The 18814-nt window shown below is 47.1% G+C and overlaps 1 protein-coding gene across 3 annotated transcripts in view; it reads left to right on the top strand.

The window, feature by feature from the left end:
• CTIF (cap binding complex dependent translation initiation factor) overlaps positions 1-18814 on the top strand; it is a 148106-nt gene that overhangs the window by 38943 nt on the left and 90349 nt on the right. For all 3 annotated transcript variants that reach the window (XM_069001583.1, XM_069001582.1, XM_069001584.1), the window contains exons 4-6: positions 7546-7619; positions 8449-8553; positions 12468-12543. In XM_069001583.1, the coding sequence (XP_068857684.1) occupies positions 7546-7619; positions 8449-8553; positions 12468-12543 (255 nt within the window). The remainder of the gene's footprint in view (positions 1-7545; positions 7620-8448; positions 8554-12467; positions 12544-18814) is intronic.

Raw genomic sequence — 18814 nt, 5'->3', positions numbered from 1 at the left:
GCAAAGGTGAAAATTGCAGTGTAAGTGAAACATATGATTATTGCTAATTAAAATGCAAATGTTAGATTTGACAGCTAGTTTTCGAAGGAGGGCTGCTGACAGTGGTAATGTGCACGAGCCTGACTGTTCCTGAGAAGGTGCAGAGCTTGGCCAGGAGGATTGGCATGGGTTTCAGCAGCTTCTGGGAATCAGTCTCTGGAGGGATGGAGTTTTCCCTTCCAGTCCCAAAGTGTGGCTCATAAGTCCCATCTCCTGCTGATGAGTGTCGACCACGAATGGTAGGTGGAGGAGCCCAAATAAGAGCCCAAATAGGAGCAAGAGTTCAAGGGCTATGTGGGAAGAGTTTGGGAGAGCCTTGTTTTTTTGAGGGCACAGTAGAGTAATGGGGCCAGGTGATGGGGGATTGGGTCAGCAGGAGGCAAAAGTTGGAGGGCTTTGTGCCATTACATCTGTTTCTTCAGTCTTTGTCAGCTTTGGCAGACAATTCTGTTTGTGCAGCACGCTGGGTTTGTTGAGCAGGAGCCCTGTGTGGAACACACGCAGGTGGTGGTGCAGGATGGAGGAAGATCAGTGCCACATCTCACCAGTGCCAAGCCATGGCTTTCTGCTGGACTCCAGCTGCCTCTGTGGGCTTGGGAGGAATGGGTTTTTATGGGCTTTGCAATGATGCTGGTGAAGGGGTTTTCTTGCTTGGTTGGTTTTTTAAGGAGCAATCATTACCTGCGTGCTCTCACCCACTCCTCGAGCATCACCCATGAGGTTGGTGTGAGCAGCCCTGCTCCCACAGAAGGTCTGCAGAGAGGGTCCATTTTAGCGTGACAAAGCTTTATTGCAGGACACAAAGCCACCAGAAATGTCTGGGATTGTTTCTGAGGGTTGTATTTTCGTTCTGGAGATTTGAATCCCTGTCAGTAAGGTACCAGTAAAAAGTTGTTCATCTGTGGCAATTAGTCAGAAATTTGGGGGAAATACTGAGCTTGGCTCTGCTGGTGAGTTTGAACTTGAGGGTATTCAGGCCATACTCAGTTTGGACTGTTTGCATCTTCAGCAGACGTTTCAACAGTTTTTGGTGTAAAAATTTTATTTCAAAAATTATTTGGTTTTTTCAATATTAGTATCAGTGCTTGATAAAGGTAAGGAAGGCAAACAGGGCAGAAGCCCCAGGCCATGAGTTAGAGCCAGGAGACAAGCTGATTTAGTAAAACCACCTGTGATTGTGATCTAACTGGTTTGTGCTGTATCCAGTGGCTTTTCTCCGTGGACACTGATGCACAGTGGTACCAATATCCTCATTTCTCACAAGGGCTTTGTTGTGGCCAGCTGCATTTCTGGAATTTGCAACACCTTGGATTGTCTGAAGGATCTAAAAGTTGCGTCAACTGAATATAACTGAACAGTGTTTATTTTCAGTATGTCTTTCAAAGCAAAGGGTGTGTGTGCTGACCTGGTCCCACCATAGCATTTGGCACAGAAATTTTGTATGTGTGGGTGAACAAGGTGTTCAGTGTGTAGGATACAATTAATCCTTCAAACATCGAGCAGTGAAGGTACATTTCTGCCAACCACCTTTTCAGCTGGTGCACATCTTTCCCATGTCAAGGGATGTATTTCTCACTTCTCAGGATGCCTGCAAGGTTGGCTCTTCCCCAGGGCTTCCTAAAGTGGCCTGCCTGACATCCACCAAGTTTTTTTTCCCTCCATGCCAATTGAACAACTCCTTTTGTGCCATTTGGTATTTCTCAGCCATTGGGAGATTTGGGTCAGGGTGTGATGGGAAGGGAAGAAGGTGCTTTAACTGTCAGTGGGAATGATCACAACCTTTCAGATTTCATTTACATACAACTTGAAAACTAGATAATCTCTTTTGAAGTCAACACTGCAGTGTATTTGAGCTTGCTTAAAACTTACGAGGTTGCAGTGTGGAGAATGTCCAGCTGGAGCGATGCAGAAACCAGCACTGGAGTGTTTTGCTTCCAATTCCTTGTGTTGGGTGAATGTGCATCAAGGTCCATGCTGGACCACTGGGTAGCATCACCTTAGGTAGTCTAGGTTCTGCTGTGCAGTTGTCTTCCTGCCTCATCCAAGTCAGGTGGCACTTGTGGAGGTGGGACCTGGGCTGTGCCCTCAAATTAATGGCCTGGACTTGGCTGTTGTGGTGAATCCTTTTGACTTCGAAGGCCAAGGTGGCCCTGCCCTTGCCTTAGCCCATGGCACTGTCTGCAGGACCTCATGTAGCCCCATGAGGATGTCTGAGACATGAAAAACACTCTTGAAGTGTCAGCTCTCACACCAGTCCTAAAACAAAGGCTTCCCTTTGTATTTCCCAGATTTTCAGAGTACTTGGAAGAGTTGAATATTCTGCATGTTTTGATATCATGGGGTTTTAATCATTTTAGGTCACTTTAAAAGCCTTTCCCAAGCCTTTTCAGTAATTACCTTGACAATATCCACCTTTTTCCCAAAGCACATTGTGGGGTATTTGGATAGAGCTGGTCAGGTGAGTTATTCTGGTTTTCAAATGAGCCATTATGCCCTGAGGGCTGAACAAGAAACTTGCAGCTTACTTGACAGCACAACAAGCGAGAGAAAGAACATCAGGCACAGCTCCTTAAGAGACAAAAATAGTTACTTGTGTAATGTGTCTCCTGGTGAACTACAAGAGTTCTCAGCCATGTGCACAACTGGACTCCAGCAGTGGACTGAGCAGTGGGAAAACTGACTGAGAAGTTCATCTGGGCCTGGGAGGGGAATGGAATGGAGTGGAATGGAATGGAATTGACCCTGAGATTAGCTCAGTAGGTCAGAGCATGGTGCTAAAAACACCAAGGTCATGGGTTTGATCTCTGTACAGGCCATTCACTTAAGAGTTGGACTCGATGGTCCTTGTGGGTCCCTTCCAACTAAGGATATTCTTCGATTCTGTAAAAGGAATGGAATGGAATGGAATGGAATGGAATGGAATGGATAGAAAAGAATATTTCAGTTCAAAGGTACCTACAACTGTCATCCAGTCCGACTGCCTGCTCGATTCAGGGCTGACCAAAAGTTAAAGCATGTTATTAAGGACATTGTCCAAATACCCTTAAGCAGCTTTAGAGGATGTAGGGTTGATGAATATGCATAATTAATCCTCATGAAGATAGAGAAGGTAAGTATTATTTTTCCCCATGCAAACACTAGAGTACTAGGGCCAAATCTTATCTTCATCAGAGCCTCCCAGAGTGTCATTCCTTTGCAACGTGTAAGTAGAACATGTTAAAGGACCCAAAGGAAGCCCCGCAATGAGGATGCTGCTCATGGGCATGGTTTTGTAGGTGCCAGCACGAGTGGCCTGGGAGCTGGAGCTCTCCTGTCCCACTAAGTCAGTGGTTTTGGAGTGTGTGGGGCAGAGTTGCCCTTGACTAAAGCAACCTTTTTGTTGTGTTCAGGATGAGTGGGATCACAGCAACAGTGGGAGCACAGGATCCCGGCCAGGATCGGGCTCCAGGCAGGGCTCTGGATCCAGGTCTGGCAGGAGAAGCAGCCAGTTCAGGCAATCGACCAAGGTGTACCTGGTAGTGACGTGCTTGAAGCTGTGTCCTGTGCTTGCCGCTTATTGGAGGCATCTTCCTCACGACATGTTTGTGGTGTGTGTCACATGTAGGTGTGGGTGCATGTCAGCTGTGAAGGACACTTCAAAGACCTATTTAATTCACTCATGATGTGTGACCCGCTGAGGTGTGCAGAGTGCCTTAATATTGGGAAAGAAGTCCCTAGTCAGCTGGTTAAGTGCAAAGGAAATCAGGGATTTTTTCTGTATTTGAAGTCTTGGAGTATTTCAGTTTGGGAAATCAAGAGATGTCTGTAATTATTTGCTGGCAGGTCTTCATTAGAAGTTGAAAGATGAGTGGACAGTACATAGATGGTGTTAAATGGTGATCTTGAGTCCAGCTGCCGTCTGTGTGAGCTGTCTGCAGGGCTAGATGGGGAGTTACCTTCCTACCCTGCAAAAGACTGTAAGAATTCACTTTTTATATGGTCTTAGGTCCATCCTTGAACTCAGACTAGGGACCATTCCTGTTAGTTTCTGTCACCTTCTGTCTTCCTGTCTTCTCTTGGGAGTCGCTCTCCTCCTATGCACATGTGAGCACCGGTTGTGCCAGCAGTGGAGGGCAGACTGAGGTCTGGAACCAGTGCTCAGAGTCCTGGTCCATTCATCCTTTCATCCCCCTGAAGAGCTTGAGGAAATAGCTTTTCCTCCTGAGCCGTGCTGTGGTGGGACAGGACCCGCAGAACCTGGCTGTATCTAGAAAGTGATGGTCCTTTCTGGTCCTTTTCAACATATCCTTTTCTCTTTGTCCGGGGATAATATTGTCTTCCTCAAAATTTCTATACTTTTATCTGTGTTTTTCATGTGAAAACTTACAGTTTTCAACAAGGAAATGCTTAATTGGAGCCTTTTCAGACAGTTCAGTATCTATCTCATCTTTTTTTATTTTCTACCAAAGTGCAGCCAGGGGTTGTAGGCAGCTGAGAAGGAGGAAAAGTGGGGGAAGCTCTTCAAGCTCAGAACTGAAAAATGCTTAAGTAACACATGGCACAGGATAATCCCTGAATTTATACCAGGGACCCAGGTGGCCACTTGGTGTTGTTCTGTGTGCAGTGATGATTTAACAGGGTTGCAGTTGTGCAACAAAGGGCATGACTTCGTATTTGTTTTCTGGAGGATGGTAATGAGGAGCGGCAAGAGGTGGGACGCTGAGCTGGGCTTTGGAAAGCTGCTGTGTGCATGCAAATGCTGACTTTGTGGGGAATTTGCTGAAGCTGCATGCATGGTAAACAGCCAGAGTCCACGTGGGCCTGTCCCTGTTTGTCTGGGCAGCTACAGGGGCTGGGCAGCAGTGGATGGAGGTCATTTGTGCTCACAAGGGCTGGAGGACAGAGGTTGTGGACGTGCATTTGAACCGCACGGTGTGGAGGATCTGCTTTACTGGATATCTCATCTCTCAGAGTACTGGTGTTACTCTTGAAAGTCTGTCTCTCAATCATCATTGCTAGTGAATTAATTAATTTTCAGCAGTACTAACTACTTCTCAGTGAAAAAGATGATCTAAAGCTGAGGGTGGGGTCACTGGGAGCTTCATGTTAAAATTGCTGAGGGTTATAATTGCAGTCCTGGGGGGACTGACAGCAAGTCACTGCTTTTCTTAAATACATGCAGTTTTTAATCTTTTTTGTACCTGGATTTGAGAACTGGCTTTTTCAAGTCTTACTATTAAGTCTTGGCGCTGTGCTGGGAGCATTTTAGTGAGCTCCCTGCAGCACGGGGCTGCAAGGCTGCTCCCTGTCCTGTGAGCTGAGACAGAAACTGGTTCTAAAGACAGGTCATGGAAGACCAAAAGGGTGTCTTGAAATGACCACAGTGACTCACAACTTAATGACAAGGTGTGTTATCATTGGGGCCTGGCACTGTCTTTGTGGAGTCTGGCTGATGCTTGGAGTCTCTCCAAGAGGTTGTGGGGACATCCTCTAGGAGGACCAGGTTTGGGTGAGAGCATCCAGCTGCTGCCTTGGACCTGCCTGACCTCCTCACCACCTGAAATGGATTTGTCTGCAAGAAGAGGTTTCTCTTCTTTGTGTGACAGCCATGCTAACTTGCACCTGTGAACTTCCATTGTACTGCATTTGGATGTTTGTAAGGATTTAAAAAACTAATTCCTCTGCTTGGTGGGAGAAAATCGTGCTTACATTTGCCTAAAATAAAAAGCTCATCTTCTGTAACTGATCATGGGACTTATTATGTATTTCTGGTAGTTTGTTTCTGAGCAGAGACATGTCAACTTGCAGATCCCCAGGGGTTAAAATCATAATCCATAAACCCCTTGGAGGAGACTAAAAAGGGAGCAACCTGTCTGTGTTTGGAGTTTCTGGTGTCTAAATTGGTTGTTGTGCTGGAAATAACTGCAAAGTGTAACCATCTGTTCCTTGAGGACATGTGTCCTGACACTGGTTGGAAAAGTGTTGCTCACTTTGTGAGCAGATTGAGCTCTGGGACTTCATTAAGAAATGGTCACATTTTTTATGAGTTTGTAGTGTCTTGGTTAATATTAATAATACTTGAAAATGACAGAAGTTATATGGTGGGGAATAGATGGAATCCAGCTTCTCTGTGTTTTGCCGGAGTGGAACCATTTGGACTGAAATGCTTAAATAATCTGAATATGTGCAAGATTATGAGTAATCTGAATAAGAAATGTTGAGGGGAAAATCAGTTAATATGGGATTCGCTATTTGCAATGCATTCAATCCATCCAGACTGAGTCAAGTCTGATTTCTTGAATGGTCTTGAATGGCAAAATCCAACCTGCTTTACTTCATCTGCAAAGGGTGGAGAGGGCATCCCTCTTTGTGCAGGGAGGACATGTGAGGGGTGATGACTGTGAAGGGGCTTTGAATAACGTATGTGAGGTCTTTGCTTTAGTTGCTCATGCTTTGGGTTGTCCATTTTGACATAAGCAGCTGCACAGGGAAATTCAAGGTGTTTTACTGTTGGCTGGAGGTTTCTTATAATGCCCGTGGGGAAAGGCCCCGCTGGTGCCAGGGGCTGGACATGAGCCCAGGGGTGTCCAGGTGGGCAAGAGGCCAGTGGCCCCTGGGCTGTCCCAGCCAGGGTGTGGCCACAGCCCCAGGGCAGGGCCCGTCCCCTGTGCTGGCACTGCTGAGGCACCTCCAGTGCTGGGGACAGCTCTGGGCACCTCAGGACAAGAGAGACATTGAGGGGCTGGAGCGTGTCCAGGGCAGGGAACGGGGCTGGGAAGGGGCTGGAGCCCCAGGAGCGGCTGAGGGAGCTGGGAAAGGGGCTCAGGCTGGAGCAAAGGAGGCTCAGGGGGGACCTTGTGGCTCTGCACAAGTCCCTGACAGGAGGGGGCAGCTGGGGGGGTCGGGCTCTGCTCCCAGGGAACAGGGACAGGAGGAGAGGGAACGGCCCCAGGCTGGGCCAGGGGAGGCTCAGGGTGGACGTCAGGAGGAACTTTCACATGGAAAGGGTTGTTAAGGACTGGAACAGGCTTTCCAGGACCCTGATGGAGCCCCTATCCCTGGAGGTGTTCAAGGAATGCCTGGATGAGGCACTCAGTGCTCTGGGCTGGGTGACAAGGTGGGGATCAGGCACAGGTTGGACTTGATGGTCTTGGAGGTCTTTTCCAACCTAAATGATTCTGTGATTTTGTGAATCTCAGCCTTCCCCCTGGACTTTGGTGGATCATGGTTGTGGACATGGGGCAGGAGGACAGGGCTGGAGTCAGAGCTGAGCTTGTGCATTGTTTGCTCCATGTTGTGCACAGCTCTGTGTCCCCAGGGCTGAAACTGTCACTCTTTGCCTTCACGGTGCAGTTTTGCCACAGGTGAGGGGTCTCTGCATTGCAGTGAGCACGGATTCACACAGGAGCACAGGATTCCTTGTCCAGAACCAAGACACCTCTGTGGTTCGTGCTGGGAGAGGCTGTGCCGTGGTTCACATAGCTCCATGTGCCTCCTGGCAAGTAACCTCCTTTCCCTCTCTCCTAGAATGGCAACAAGGAGAGCAACCTTGACATGCTGGGCACAGACATCTGGGCTGCCAACACCTTCGACTCCTTCAGGTAAGCTGGTTTTAAAATGCTTTAAGAGAAAGATGAACCCTTAAGATGGACCACACCTTCTCTTAGCCTTCACCAGTGTGTCCATCTTGCTGGTACCCAGACACCAGAAAGTACCCTGGTAGTACTGACATCACTGTTCCTCCTCCTCCTCCCCATCCCCATTTAACCTGTGGCACCAAGCACAATTTATTGAAAGTATCCTGTGTGCTCTGGAGAGGCCACTGGGTGGGTTTGCAGTCCAAACACCTGAAACTGATACCAGTACAATTACTTACAGTCACCCCAGAGCTGCACAGGCAGGGCTTGAGTCAGCTCTGAGCTGCTGCTCTGGGATTTTACTCTCCCATTAGTTGGAGGTACCATCATGTGTTGGCTTCTTAGCTGCTGCCTCAGTGTGGAAAAGCAGTGAAATATGCTTTCTGTCTGGTTTTATGCACAGCCTGCACATGTTGAGTCACTGGAGCAGACAGGTTGTGCAGGATGAGAGAGAACATCATTGCATGGAGCAGACCAGTACCTGTTGGTATACCCCCTTGGTACAGAGAGCGAGTATGTCTTGCAGGGTGTGTTCTGTATCAAAATTAGAGGCTTAGATCAAGCCACAAGAGCTCAGTGTACCTAAAGAACAAGACAAAATGAAATTAAAAGAGATACATCAGTGTGAAGGTTGGAGGCTCACATCCACATGCTCTGCAGCGGGGAGTGGTGCTCCCAGAAATGCCTGCTTTCCTTGTTTGCAGGCTCTGATGTGCCCTCTGCTCTTCAGCTCAGTGGTGTTTAATTAGTAGTGGACTTCCTTTCTCTGTTTTTCCCTGTTTTTCTCTCCTAGTGGTGCAACGTGGGACTTGCAGCCTGAAAAACTAGATTTCACCCAGTTTCACAGAAAGCTGCGAAACACCTCCAAACACCCATTGCCTCACATAGACAGAGAAGGGTGAGTGCTGTGTCTGCAATACTGTGCTCTCCAGGAAGGGTCTCTTAACTTCTCCCTTGCTCTAGGAACTTTGGCGTGGTGGCACACCTCACGTGGAGGACACGGGAAGAAGCGCTGGACCACTTACAGAGTTTGAGGATGCCACAGTCAGTCTGCCTGGCTCCTCTGTCACCCAGTTCCGGGTGGGAGCAGAGTTGTTCTCTGTGTTTTTGCATTGCTTGATAGATTTCAGTGCTTAAATAACTCAGGATCCAAGCCTTTTAGATCCAGGTGTCCTAGATTTACACATCTCTGGATATTGAAGGAAAGATCCTGGCTTAGTGCTGACCTGGTTACAGTTCCTGTGAGTGACAGGGCTTCCACTGTTCTGCCTAGCAAGAGTTCAGGGAAGGAGAGAGCATCAATGCAATTCATAAAACTGTGAAAACATTAAACAGCTCCTTTTGGTGATGTCACCCTCCACGGGCTTCCCTGGTATTTCTGGTTTCCTTACTGGTTGTTGGTTGGTCAAACCAAATAAATGTGTGCTGGCACCAAGTGGCTCACCAGCGTTGCTTGGTTGAATATCATCATTTCTCTGCAGGTTCTCTGCAGATGGAGAAGCAATCACTCCTTGACAGGAGAGTGCAGCCAGGTGGAGATCAGGCTCTTTTCCCATGTAACAAATGACAGGATAAGAGGTAAAGGCCTCAAGTTGCACCAGGGGAGGTTTAGATTGTATGTTAGGAACAGTTTCTTCACAGAAAGGGTTGTCCAGCCCTGGCGCAGCTGCCCAGGGCAGGGGTGGAGTCCCCATCCCTGGAGGGCTTTAAAAACCCTGTGGACATGGCACTTGGGGACTTGGGTTAGTGGTGGCCTTGGCAGTGCTGGGAATGGTTGGACTTGGTGATCTTGGAGGTCTTTTCTAACCATAACAATTCCATGATTCTATAGGTCAGGTTTTCCTCACCCTATCACTCAGAGCATAGAGGAAGGAAAAAATCAAAACAGGTTTAAAAGATGGTGTTGAGAAGATTGCAGCTGATGTTCCATCACTGCCATGTTGTTTGCAGGGATGGAAGTCTTCTCTTGGAGACGTTTTTCTGCTGATAACTTGGTTTTGCCAAAGTACTGTCCAGTGCCATATGCCTGGTCTGCACATCTTGTTTAGAAGACAAGATTAGAATTGTTATTAGAACAGTTGATTGGAAACAATTAGAAACATCCAGCCAGGCCAGCAGTCCCACACCAGCCCAGGCTCAGCATCTGCAGGAGGCTGCTGTACAATACAGGGACAGGAGCACTCACACAACCTATTTTTCCTGCTCTGTAAGGCATACTGCAGGTTTGTAAAGAGCAATTTTCAGAACATTTGGAACAATGTAACACTAAATTTCTCTTAAGTCACTACATCTCATAGTTTACTCCCATTTTTTCAGATGGGTTTGAAAAATGAGATGAAGGGACTTGTCTGTAAGATAAGATACAATATGCTTCCTCTGTAAGAGAAGATATAGTGTGCCCCATGGTTGATGGCACTTGCCAGGTGATCCTGTCAGTGACACCTGCTATATGCAGGGAGGATGCAGCAGGGTTGGTGTTCTTGTTTTCCTCTGGTTCTTGCTGTGTTGTGAATGCCCACATTGCAAACAGGTAGAGGAGGCAGTGTGGAGGAGAGATATTTAATCACTCCTAAATATTACAGCTATAAAGGTGGAGGAAGAATTCGTGTATCTGCAGAAAAGTTAAGCAGATGTTATCAGCACAAACAGTGCATCTCCCAAAGTGCATGCCATGTAAGTAACCTGGCCAGAACAGAGGAAGCACAAAGGAGGACAAAATGGTTCTTATTTTTTAACTTCTAAAGCTGACTGTGCTGTGCATTCATCAGCTCTCCGTGGTGAATCTGTGCTGAGATTTTGCTTGCTGAGCCTCCGTGAATCTCTACCTGCAAGCTAGGCATTTTCCCTCTTGCTTGAATAGGAAGCTTCTTTTAGCAATCTAGCTGTGCAGTGAAAAAAATAATAGAGAAAAAAAAGGAAAAAAAAAAGGAATATGCTGTTCAGTGTGTGCTTTTAACACTAAAAGAATCATTTTATTCCTTAATCTGATCAGTTGCCTAAGGCTGGCCATGTAGTTGCATCCAGTTGTGTGACCTCAAGTGACTTTTGCTTGGGTGAAGCGCTTTCCTCCCGGAAGACATCTGCTTTTACTGGAAGAAGTTTGGTTGCATGCTGAATAATCAAAAGTGGAGCAGTTACGAAAAACCGGGGAACTGTACCGCGTTTCTGACCTGAATTCGTCTGGCTTTAATTTCCAGCCTAGCTCTTGCTCTGCTTTTACTCTTCCAGATCAAACAACCTTTTGTAGCTGGTATTTTCTCTTCATTCCAGGTATCTCCCAAGCACATGTATCACTTGAGTTTTTCAGGTACTCTAAGGAATTTCTCTACCACCTCTTTGAAACGCGACTGCTGGCACTGCCTGTGGTCCTGTAACTGGGGCTCAGCCACGCTGTCTCTAGAGGGAAGCTGCCTTCATCCCCCTAATCCCTGCCTCCTCTTCATCCCCTGCCTTTTTGCCACAGTTCAGCATCAGAAATTCAGCCTGGGATGGTCTCCACTCTTTTCAGATGACCTTTTCCTACAATACCCTTGTGTTCTGCACCTGCAGCCGGCATTATTTGTCCCCAGATGTGTGACACGATTTTTCTCATCTATATAAATACATATATATCAATATTTTTTCATACATTTATTTCTGTATGTGTACACACACTATGTTTTTCCCTCTGTAGATCAAAGTCAGGATTTTATCTGTGATGGAAAGTCAACTGTTGAACACCTCTGATTTCCTATAAACATAGAATCACAGAATGGTTTGGGCTGGAAGGGACCTTCAAGATCACCTAGACCAACCCCCCTGCCATGGGCAGAGACACCTTTTACTAAACCAGGGTGCTCAAGCTGATTAAGATTAATGAAATTGCTTCCCTTCAGCTTGCTGGTTTTTGAGCCTGGTACTTCAGCACACACCATTTTTCTCAGTTTTTTCCTCCCATTTTCTCTAATTCCAAGATCTACTTTTTTCTGACTTCTAGGCACTGGTTACTTGGGGCTGCTGCTGCCAAAGTCTCTACTGTATCTTATTTAACAATATCTCGCTTCTAACTGACAAAAAAGTACTTTCTCATTCTTGCATAATAAAAAAGATCATCTCTGTTGTTTTTGAACATAGAAGGGTGATATTTATTGACCGTTTTTTCTTTTTCTGTATCGTCACAAACTCTCTGCATCCAGCTAGCAATTATCTTTGGATTGGTTTTTCCTTTCTTGTTCCAAGAAAGTCCTTCAGCTGCCAGTTCTGTGTGTGGTATGGGAGTGCTTGACTTCTCACCCCAATTTCTTTGTCTTTCAAATTGTCTGTTTATATTTATATCGATTGCCACTTCCTGTCTGAGGTGTGTGTTCGTGCTGATTTTCGACACCTTTCTCAGCAGGGGAGCTGGAGCTCCTGTGGAGACCAGCAAATGAGCAGTGCTTCAAAGGAAACGCTTTTCATTACTCTTCTTGTGCTCTCATTTCTGCTGTCCAGGTGGGCTGTGCTTTCAGTTTTGCTTGGTCTGGAAATCGAGTCACCCTGGGCTCGGGACTGCCTTTGGTTTTCTCACTGCTGCTACTACCAAAAGTGTTTGCAAGCTGTGGCAGATGGTGCAGGTGGAGAGGACTGAGCAAAGCATTTAATTTTGTATTAACAGCTTTACGCCTGCGTGGGAGTGTTTTGGAGGCACAGCACACTTGCTCCAGAGAGAGCCTCTTTGTTTCCGTGAGAGGCCTTTACAGTAAGAACTGATATTCCCCTTGTGTCGTGATAAAAAATTAACTGTGTCCCCAGCGGGTTTTCACGTGCTTTTGTTTTGTTTTCCTCTTGCCACAGGCTTGGAAAGGGGAAATACGAGGATGGTGACAGCATCAACTTGAACGACATAGAGAAAGTCCTTCCAGTGTGGCAGGTAGGTGACAAGGACATCTGCCCCTGCCACAGTGGAGACTAGCAGCAGTGCCTTCCCTGCCTTGTGTTCCCTTAGGAAACCCTTCTCAGGAGTGGGAAAGCTGCTGGGCTGTGGTCCTTTCGGGGTTGGGATGGAGATTTGTGCCTGTTTTTTTGGATATTAGTGCTGGGCAAGGGCAGTGACCATGCCGGCTTTGTGGGGAGGTGATACACTGAGGGCGTTACATACCTATGTGTGTATATATGTACATGTACACAGGGCTCCTATGTTTAAGAAAAGGAGATTCTGAAAAGCATCAACCCCCCCTGACAGCTCCAAAATAAGTTGCTGTCAGGAAGCCAGCAGTGCCTGTGTGCTGACCCAGGTATTTCCCCTTCGGGAAATACGCAGTGATATGTGCATATGCAGTGATAATCCACCTGTGTGTGTTTTCTCTAGCCTATTTTTTCCCCAGATATCTCTTTACAGCCCAGTTTTGGCAGTTCTGGTTAAATGACCTCTGATGTGTGGATGTTGGGGAATGGCAGGATGAGACCCCACAGTTCAGAAATCAGGTTGAATAAATCAGTGTGTCAGCATCATACAGTTTTTCATTTTACAGAGCCCTAGTCCTCAAAAGAGCTGAGTTCACTGAGCAAGGCAAGTTTCTGAGGATGCTCAGTGTGTTTTTGCTGAAATCTCTTTGCCTCCCCAGGCAAGGATGAAAACATCTCGTGTGCTGTGGTAGTGTTACCCTTTTCAGTGTTCAGCCAAGAGCTCGCCGGGCTTCTTGCTCACGCATCATGTGAGGAAAAGCTTTGCTCATCCTGCAGACCATGTGACAATCTATCTTACTGTTTCTTTTGGGTGAGCTATTTGGCACTGAATACATGAAGGAGTGGAGAAGGGCAGCTGACTTTGGCAGGGAGGAGCACTGCCTGCAGCTGCTTCCTGCTCAGTCTCTTCCATGTTTGGTATGTCTGGACTTTAGGTCACAGGGAAAAAATATCAAGTTCAGCTGATACAAACCCCATTAATTCTGCAAAATAAGGTTAGTTTCCCTGGGGAATAATTGGAAATGAAGAATCAAACCATCTTTGGTGCAAGGAGCTGATTTCCTTCAAGAGAGTTTTAATCAACAGCTGTTAAGTAAGCCAGGTCCTCCTGGTCTGGTTGTCATTTCATCATGTCCTAAGAGTGCATTGAATACAATTAATTAATTCCAATATATACATTAATATCTGGCTTAATTGTTAGTGTGACATCTCTAAGCTGGAAGACCTAGTGGGAATACTGGATTTGATGTTTTGTTTGTGCCTCGGGGCAGACTCGTGCAGTGCTGCATTAATTTGCAGACGTGTTTACCTTGGCATGTACAGTCAGTCATTTGTGTCTGTGGGAACTAGGACCCAGGTGGCTCTGGGAGGGGGTTTATCTTGTTCAGCATGGACAAGTGAAATACTTGCAGACAGCTGGTTTAATCCTGACATATCATTGTTAACTGGATTTGAATGCGATCATGCAATGCTGACAGTGATTTTATAGCTCTTTATCCCTTGTTTTAAATGGCTCTGTGGAGCAGTGGAGGTGGGGGTGTGAGTGGGGAATAAGGGAAGATATTCCCTTATGTGAGCTTGTGAAGGGAAGACTCCTCACCCCATAGGGTTGTCCCACACTGTTATGTTCATGTGCCATCCTGAAGAAGAGGCTTTTCACGTTGGTGAGGTATAAACTCCTGTTCTGTCTGTGTTTGAGAGCTCATGGGTAGCTTACAGCAGGTGTGCACAGATGGAGGGGCCAATCTGAGCATCCTTCAGCCCCACTGGGGTGGTCTGAGCATCCTCCAGTGTGATTGAACCAGTCCAGGCATCCTCCAGCATGACTCAGATGCAAATGTTTTGCTGCTGGGCGCGCTTCAGCAGCTATGGAAAGGTTAAAAGCACCACATTTGAGAGAGGTAGGAAGTCTTGCTGGCAGGTTGCTTGGAGATTTGCCCACTTTGGTGTTAAGGTGTGATAGACACAGGACATGAATGTAGAACTAATCTCCAGTGCACATCCAGGTCTGCATGGGTATCTCTACACAGAGGTGCAGTGATGTCCCTAATGAGCAGAATATTCTGGTTATATGGGGGTTAAGCAGACTGTTCTGGATATCTGGGTGTTAATATCCCTATCCATGAGTTTTTCTGCTGGAATCTATCAGTAGTATTTTAACAAAATATTGCAAGGAAGGCCTATGACTATTCGGCAATTGAAAGGTGGAAAAATAAACAAAACAAGCCCAAACGCCCTCCCCCAGATCCTCTTCTTTTGTTTGGAATTCATGCATCCCAGTCCTTGGGGATGCTGTCACAGCGCGGTGTGCTCTGCCATCTCGTGGACATGCACAGGCTTCACAATTCCTTTTCCACAACTCATAATTTGAAGCTTTCTCCTGCTCCATTCTTTCAAAATCCATCTGAGGTGCTTGTTTTCACTGGTGAATAGGTTTTATTTTTGAAAGTTTCGTGGCTGGGAGCTCATGAGGTCATTGCCTTGGCTCAGCTCATGAGCCATAACCTCTTCATCTCTCGTTACTCATAAGAGTCTGCAGTAGGATTTGGGCACTAATTCACCAAAGTGCTGCCAAAAATTACTCTTTTGAAGATAAGTACTCTCCATTTATAAGATCTGCTTTTTACTGCACACCAGGGAGCATCTGCTGCATAGGGAGGCGTAGCTCAGGTGCAGAGAGAGTCTTTATCATCCTTTTCTTTTTCACATCGGCTGTTTTGTTGAAGGAGACCACATAACCACCTTGGCGTCATGAAGACGTCACAGGGAGGGCTGAGTCAGTGCCTTTTGCTTTTGCTCCCTTTGGCAAACGCTTGGGAAGTCTTTCAGGCTTGGATGTGTCACATCCGAGTACCCTGGCCCCAGATTTAGTCTTCAGAGCCCTTGGCAAGTGAGCCCTTGGCAAACTGTACGCTTACCAGAGAAAACAACCCAAGGGGTCATGTTCTGCAAGATCACAGGACCATGGAATAGCTTGGGTTGGAAGGAACCTTAATGCTCATCCACTTCCAAACCCCCTGCCATGGGCAGGGACACCTTCCATGATCCCAGGTTGTTCCAAGCCCCGTCCAACCTGGCCTTGGACACTTCCAGGGATGGGCCAGCCACAGCTTCTCTAGACAAGATCCACCCCCCTCCTTCCTGTGGAACTCCTGTAGCTCACAAAGGACCCAGGAGGCTGCATGTCACAGGGGTGTGCTGTGAATGCTGCTAGACACAAGCAGAGAGTTTTGGGACATGTCCCAGATAGTTTCTGAACTGGTGTATTGCAGTGTTTGGCTTTCAGTTTGCTGGACTCATGCCTTCAAGCTGGGCTTGCCCTCCTTCGAATGCTGGGAATGTGCCTTCACTGCCCAGCTGCTCCTTGTCTTGTGTTTTAGGAGGTAGAAATGTGGCACTTCTGAAAGGCATATTGGGCTTTATTGTTGTAGTGTGATAAACTTGGAAGATGGCATTGATATAATTTGTTTTGGCATCTTACTGCCTTCAGCTCATCTCCTTCCGTTTCCTTACTGATTCTTGACCCTTTTTGTCATATGCTTGCAGTTACAATAAACTGCTTGTTTCTCTTCTGGCTGCGGTCATCATCCAGCTTCCTTGTTGGAAGAGAAACAAGGGAGAAGCTCCTTAGGAGAAAGGCAGACTCTCTAAATTGTTCACGTTCCTCTTAGCACTGCTGTGATCCTGATTTTGTCCAAACAGGATTAGAAGCACCGGGATTCCTGATTCGGTTTGTAGTTCAGCCTACAGGTGCTTAGGCATATAGATTTGTTATTTAATCTCCTTTTTTTTTTACACATGCCTGTGTTTGAAAGCAAAAGCAAGCAAGCTGCAGGTTCTTCTTTTAGTCTTGATGTTATGCTGCTTTTCTCTTGGTGCTGGAGAACCACATGAATTGAGGAAGCTTTGCCCATTTTCCTTGGGACCCCTCCTCACTGACAAGTATTTTCAAGTCAGACCTTACAGTTCAGTGTGGAGATCCTGTGGGTAAAGGTGGGGACCTATGCATGGGCTGGTCACTGGGGGTTCCTGCCCCAGGGGAGGCATGGACACACTGGGACATGGTTTGTTGCACCTCATTGTAGAGGTCTGGGAAGGGCTGGGTGATTTTCATCTGAGGATACCCATGTCCTTTCCCTGTCAGCTCTGTAGGGTACAGTGATGGGCCAGCTCACTTGTGGATTTGGTCAGATACGGAAGGTTCCTGAAGAGAGATGAAGCCAACCCAGGTATCCAGGGGGAGAGGGTAGATCATGGGCAAATGTCCCCTCTGCTGTCGCTCTGCAGGCAAGGAGGCCAGATTGGTGTCCAGCACTGGTGTGAGGGCTTGTTCTTGGGCCCTGCAGATCACTGATTCTTCCAGGGAGTGGTAGTGGGAGAACAGGTCTCTTTGGAGCTCACAGACAGATTTTTGGTGATGTGGCATTATTTACTACCGCCATACAGAGTTGTCATCCACTCCACCTCCTCTCTTGCCTGCTCTTTCTACACTGCAAGGCTGGGAAGTTCTCTTTTTACCCAGCACATTGGGCAACCCAGATTCCTCCTCTTTCACAGCCTTGGCCATAGCAATGTGGCCCTCTCCTAGCAGGCTGTTCTGTACTGGTGCATCTGGGGTGGGCTGATCCCTCTTCTGTCATCCCCTCCCACTGGGAGTGACCTGGCCGATGTGGTGTGTGCCCCTTGTGCTCTGTGTCCCTGCTGTCACTCACCATGTCTAGCCCTGGTGTCATTTATGTGCCCACCAAACACTTACGAAGAGGGTGGGGTGCTTCTCTAGGAGCCCCAAAAAGGGGAGATTACTTCTGCCCATCCCCAGTTCCTGCTGGAGTCTGCCCAGAGTGTGTGGTCACGGCACTGCCTTCAGAGAAGGTTTCTTGCCTGACAAACCCATATCCCAAGGGTCTTTCCAATACAGTAACAGCTAAAACCGCTGTGGAAAGTCCCTGTCAAAGAGCCAAGGCTTGCTTGAGTATAGGTCACAACGTATTGGGAGTCAGAGCTCTGCTCCTGAGCAGAAAGCTTTTGGTTTGCCGTGATTACCAGTGAGACACGGGCCTTCTGTGGCCCTTTTTTTTGCTGCATTTGACCCACCTGACAGCACCTGGGGCAGAGAGGGCAAGCTACCATGGTCACCTGTAACTCCTCCAGCGTCACTCCCATGCCAGAGTTAAGGCCCCCGTTGCCAAGGAAGGCAGATGAGGCCACAGACATCTCCAGAGCAGTGGAGAGGTCTGAACCAAGACTATCTGGTGTCCCATGCAGATCATCACCTTGCAGGTTCCTGCAGGCCTGGGCTCTGGTGGTAGAGCACAGTCCCTGTGATCCCTGAACCAGATCATAAACCCTGAGGGTTTTATCAGATGTGCAGGAAAGGGAGGATCTTCTAGTGGCTTTTTAAGATTATGATGGTCTTTCATACCACAGAATCAGAGAAATATTAAGGTTGGAAAAGACCCATAAGATCACTGAGTCCAACCATTCCCCAGCACTGCCAAGGCCACCACTAACCCTTGTTTCCAAGTGCCACATCCACGTGGCTTTTGAATCCTTCCAGGGGTGGGAATTCCACTACTGCCCTGGGCAGCCTGTGCCGGGGTCTGACAGCCCTTTCCATGAAGAAGATTTTTCCTAATACCTCATTTCCTAATACCGTACAATAGCCTTTTTCAGTGCATAAACGAAACACTAGAGAAATGGCCAGGAACTTCGATGTTTCCATTCTTATTTTTATTATCATTATTATTTTCTTCATTATCATTATTAAAATTGTTAATGTTGCTTATTATCATTATGTATATTATATATTATCGGTTATTATCATTATTATGGTTATTGTTGTTGTTGTTATTATTATTATCATTATTATGGCTCAGAGCAGGTTCCTGATTGTGGAAAATGAGATGGGCTCTCCCTTCTCAGGGCTGGTGTTACTCTTCTGTCCCTCAGGCAGCTGTAGCAATGCCGACTCATAATTCCTGGGGGTGTCTTCCCAACCTGGTGGGCACAGAGATCCCGTTTCATAGTGGCTCCTTATGCTGCTACTAGTCAGCTGGTCAGAATTAGGGCCAGGCTGCCATGCTTGCCAGGATATGAGGTGTTGGGATGCTCTCACACCCCGGTTGGATTGACTGGTCAGGGGTTTGGGTTTAGGATGAGCAGGGAGGGAAGGTGGAAGGGACGAGGGTGGTTTATGCTGCAGCTCTGAAGTTTGGCAGTGTTTGGTGGCCGGGGGG

This window comes from Aphelocoma coerulescens, assembly GCF_041296385.1.
Source record: "Aphelocoma coerulescens isolate FSJ_1873_10779 chromosome Z unlocalized genomic scaffold, UR_Acoe_1.0 ChrZ, whole genome shotgun sequence".
In the NCBI taxonomy this organism is placed as follows: domain Eukaryota; kingdom Metazoa; phylum Chordata; class Aves; order Passeriformes; family Corvidae; genus Aphelocoma; species Aphelocoma coerulescens.
This window is presented reverse-complemented; position numbering and strand designations above follow the sequence as displayed.